The following is a 3,680-nucleotide window of genomic DNA, read 5'->3' on the forward strand; positions in this document are numbered from 1 at the left end:
AGCGAGCTTTATACATGTTCAGTTCAGAATTTAGTCAAAAATGATCCGTATGGTTATGCGGCTGCTAATATTTGAGACGATTCTTTAATATAAAAATTGACTGTTGGGATATTTGGGAAATATTATATTTTAGATACGAAGTTACAATGGAAACATTAACTAAATATTTCTGTACATTTAAAACTTTTTACACTCTAACATGCCGTGTGGGTATAAGCATCTGTCAGGATCAGATGGATGTTATGTAGTTTTTGAGTCCAGAATGTCGTCCCACATTTGTGCCGCAAAATTATAGATCCATACTCTTATATTCCCAGGACATATGTCAAAGGTTACATAATTAATATGCAAACCAATCTTTTCAGTTTCGGTTATTACCTGAAATATAATATTTTTAAACAGTAATAGAAACTATATAATTTAGAGATTACCAGTATTGAGTGCATTATAACATATGTTCATTATTATATTAATTGAGAAAAAATCAATTTTATATTAATTTTGTAATTTTCTTAAATTTTATACTAAAAAACTGAAAACACTGAGACAATAAAATATCATCAATCATATTAGATATTTAATAAAATAAAATTGAACGCCTGCTTAATATGCTAGCGTAATATGGTCTTCTACCCTAAATATTTTTTGGTGTTATACTCATTTGAACCAAAACTAACACTCTTTGTCAAAATTTTGGAAATAAGATGCTTTTAGTTGTACAAATTCTAACTTACTTGAAATTTCACTTCCAAACTTAAGATTTTCTATTTTTCGTCTTAAAGTACGTAGACCTGGAAGTGGTATTCCTTCTCGTCGAAGTTCGTTATAACCGCTGCTGCCACAAGTAAACTTCAATTGAAGTGCACGTTGAATAGTTTTATTTGACCAGTTTCTTATTCTTCTCGTTTTTGTAAATAAGGCCTTAATTTGATCATCAGTTAATATTTTCTTTAAAGCTAGTCTATACTTATTATTAATAATTATATTTTTCAATTTTTGAATTTGATTTCTCAAAGCCTTATTTTGTTTACGTAAATAAATTAAATTGTGTTGTTTCCCTTGATTAATTTTACAATATTTTTCCCCTTTAGTTTCTCTCTCTCTATAAACTTTATTTTTATTCGCATTAATGATCGATATACTAGGTTTGATAATCACATTTGTAGCCATCTAAAAATAATGTGTACAGTAATAAATATATTTCATTTTTTATTACTTTAATTACCCGACATTTACCTCTTTATTACCATCCAGGTCTTGTAAATCGTGAACTGTATCTCGTTCAAACAGATTTTTATCTCTTTCTGTAGCTTTTGGATCTTTTCGAACTTTATTGTCACATGTATTAATAATTGATGTATTAGATGTGACAACTAGATTTGTAGCCATCTAAAAATAATACGTACATTAAACAAGGTTTTTAAATATATTTCATTTCTTATTACTTTTATTACCAGACATTTACCTTTTCGTTATCATCTAGATGTTGCAAATCATGATTTTTAGATAGACTTTTATTTTTTCCTGTAGCTTTTAGATCTGTCTCTTCATAAACTTCATTGTCACATGTACCAATAGTTGATGCATTAGACGTAACAATTACAATTTTAGTCATCTAAAAATAATATGTATGTACATTAATAAACATTGAAATATATTTCATTTTTTATTAGTTCTGTTCCACATTTACCTTTTCACTTTCATCTTGATTTTGAACATCGTAAACCAGGTCACTTTCGGGTAGATTTCCTTTTTCTGTAGCTTCTGGAAATTTTACTTTCTCTTTTATAAAGAAGCCAAAAATCGTTGGTACAGCGTACGGCTTCAATTTTCTTTTATTGTCCATTCTCCGCTCCCACATTTCAGGAGCAAAATGAACCTATAGAAATGGTAAATAAAATAATGCCACGATCTTTCTATTTTAAGAACACGATAGTGTGAAGTTTAAAGAACAAAGTTAAAATAGAAAATATTGCACAGCTATATTTTAGTTTCATATATAATCTGTACAATTAAAAAGTGTAATTAAGAAATGAAAGAACAGACATAAATGCATAAGTTACTAATGATGTAATGTTAGCAAGCATACTAATATGAGTTAGTAGATTTCCAAAGTCAATCATAATTTTTTTTTAAACGATCACACGATATAACGATCAATTTTCCACTAAACAGAGTTCACTCCGAGGGCAATAAATTCGTGGTGGAACCAACAGACGATACCTATTAATTTGGCAGAAACTCCACTGTCTCATATTAGGAACGTATCTCATAACAGAGAGCTTCCCTCTATATATTTAAATAAATAAATAAATATTTTACCTCGCATAGGTAAGAATTATTTGTTGGCGTCCAATTTACTCGATTCATATTTGCTGCCCACTGAGCTCGACGTTTTACATCCCTCGGGAATATTTTCATTGTGTATCCTTTTACCGAAGAATTATTGCAAAAGGGTGCCGCGCATCCAACCATTGTTGCTGTACCCGGGCAAGATTTGAGGTTATAGCGTGACCGCAGAGAGCAAAGACAGTTGACGTTGCTGCGTGGGATTAAATTCGCGCATGCGCAGTAAGCAAACGCTCCGACTCCTCAAGCCTTGTGTCCACGATCCAAGAGCTGTGTCAAAGTTCTAGTTTTGAAAAATGTGTAGCCAATCAATTTGCATCTCTTACGGAAAAGCTGCAAGTTGATTGGCTACACATTTCTCGAAACTAGAACTTTGACCAAGTCCGATCCAGATTAAAATGACCTTGTGCTATGATTGGTCAAATCTGAAATTTCATAAGCATCGCGTTGAAATTTTGTTCAATGGCCGCGTTCAGTAGACACAACTGTTGAGTGAGCGTTCAGTATGGGGTGCTTTCACATGGAGCGTAAAGCCTATCACACAATGCCTGGCAACAGGCAATAGGAATAGAGAATAGAATTTTTGACGCGTTGGATTCGTCGGAAATTTTTTTCCAACCAATCCAACGCGTCAGAAATTCTATTCCCTGTTCCTATTGCCTGTGCTTTCCTATTGTGTGATAGGCTTAAGTTGCGTAGCGTAACCTGCGTATCGCCAATCACAGGACTAGTTCAACGGAATTATTGAAACGGTTCTATCAGCATGATCCTGTGATTGGTGATACGCAGGTTACGCTACGCAATTTACGCTCCATGTGAAAGCACCCTGATTGGTTAATACTTTTAGACCCAGCCAATCATATTAAGAAATCATTGAGCGCTCACTCAACAATTGTGCCAGCTGAACGCAGCCAATGAAATAGTTCCAATAGTTAAAAGTGGGCGTAAGGGCGCGCAAAACAGTTTCCGGAAACGGTATTAAGTAAATGAAACACCTATCTGCCGATATCAATTGTTCGGCGGGAGGTGATATGCAACAGGAGATACCAAAATCGTCTAGGTCAAGTTGATCAAGACCTTCCTACGAGAGGCCTCCTTTCGTTTGACGCGAGATCACGATAGAATCTTCCAGCCACCCTGATAATAATAAACCACGAGTCATGTACAACCTAACGACCCTAGCAGGAGGAGCGTTGGAGGTGAGAGTCTTTGACTACGTTTCCACCGAGGGTCAGAGTCGGGCTAGAGTCGGGTCAGAATCGGGTTGGGGTGAGCGTTTTTGCGGTGGAAACACCTAACCCCAACCCGATTCTGACCCAGTTTGGTGTTTC

The 3,680-nt window shown here is 34.6% G+C and overlaps 1 protein-coding gene across 1 annotated transcript; it reads right to left on the reverse strand.

The window, feature by feature from the left end:
* Window positions 1-155: 155 nt before the first annotated feature.
* LOC105568418 (THAP domain-containing protein 5-like) lies at window positions 156-2,614 on the reverse strand. Its single transcript, XM_012024088.1, has 6 exons — window positions 2,323-2,614; window positions 1,691-1,879; window positions 1,466-1,615; window positions 1,237-1,389; window positions 735-1,170; window positions 156-378 (listed from the first exon to the last, which is right to left on the reverse strand). Exons 1-6 carry the CDS (start codon window positions 2,473-2,475, stop codon window positions 362-364), a joined length of 1,098 nt encoding a protein of 365 aa, XP_011879478.1. The 5' UTR covers window positions 2,476-2,614; the 3' UTR covers window positions 156-361.
* Window positions 2,615-3,680: the final 1,066 nt, after the last annotated feature.

This window comes from Vollenhovia emeryi, unplaced genomic scaffold (genome assembly GCF_000949405.1).
Source record: "Vollenhovia emeryi isolate VEMERY1.0 unplaced genomic scaffold, V.emery_V1.0 DF942557.1, whole genome shotgun sequence".
NCBI lineage: Eukaryota > Metazoa > Arthropoda > Insecta > Hymenoptera > Formicidae > Vollenhovia > Vollenhovia emeryi.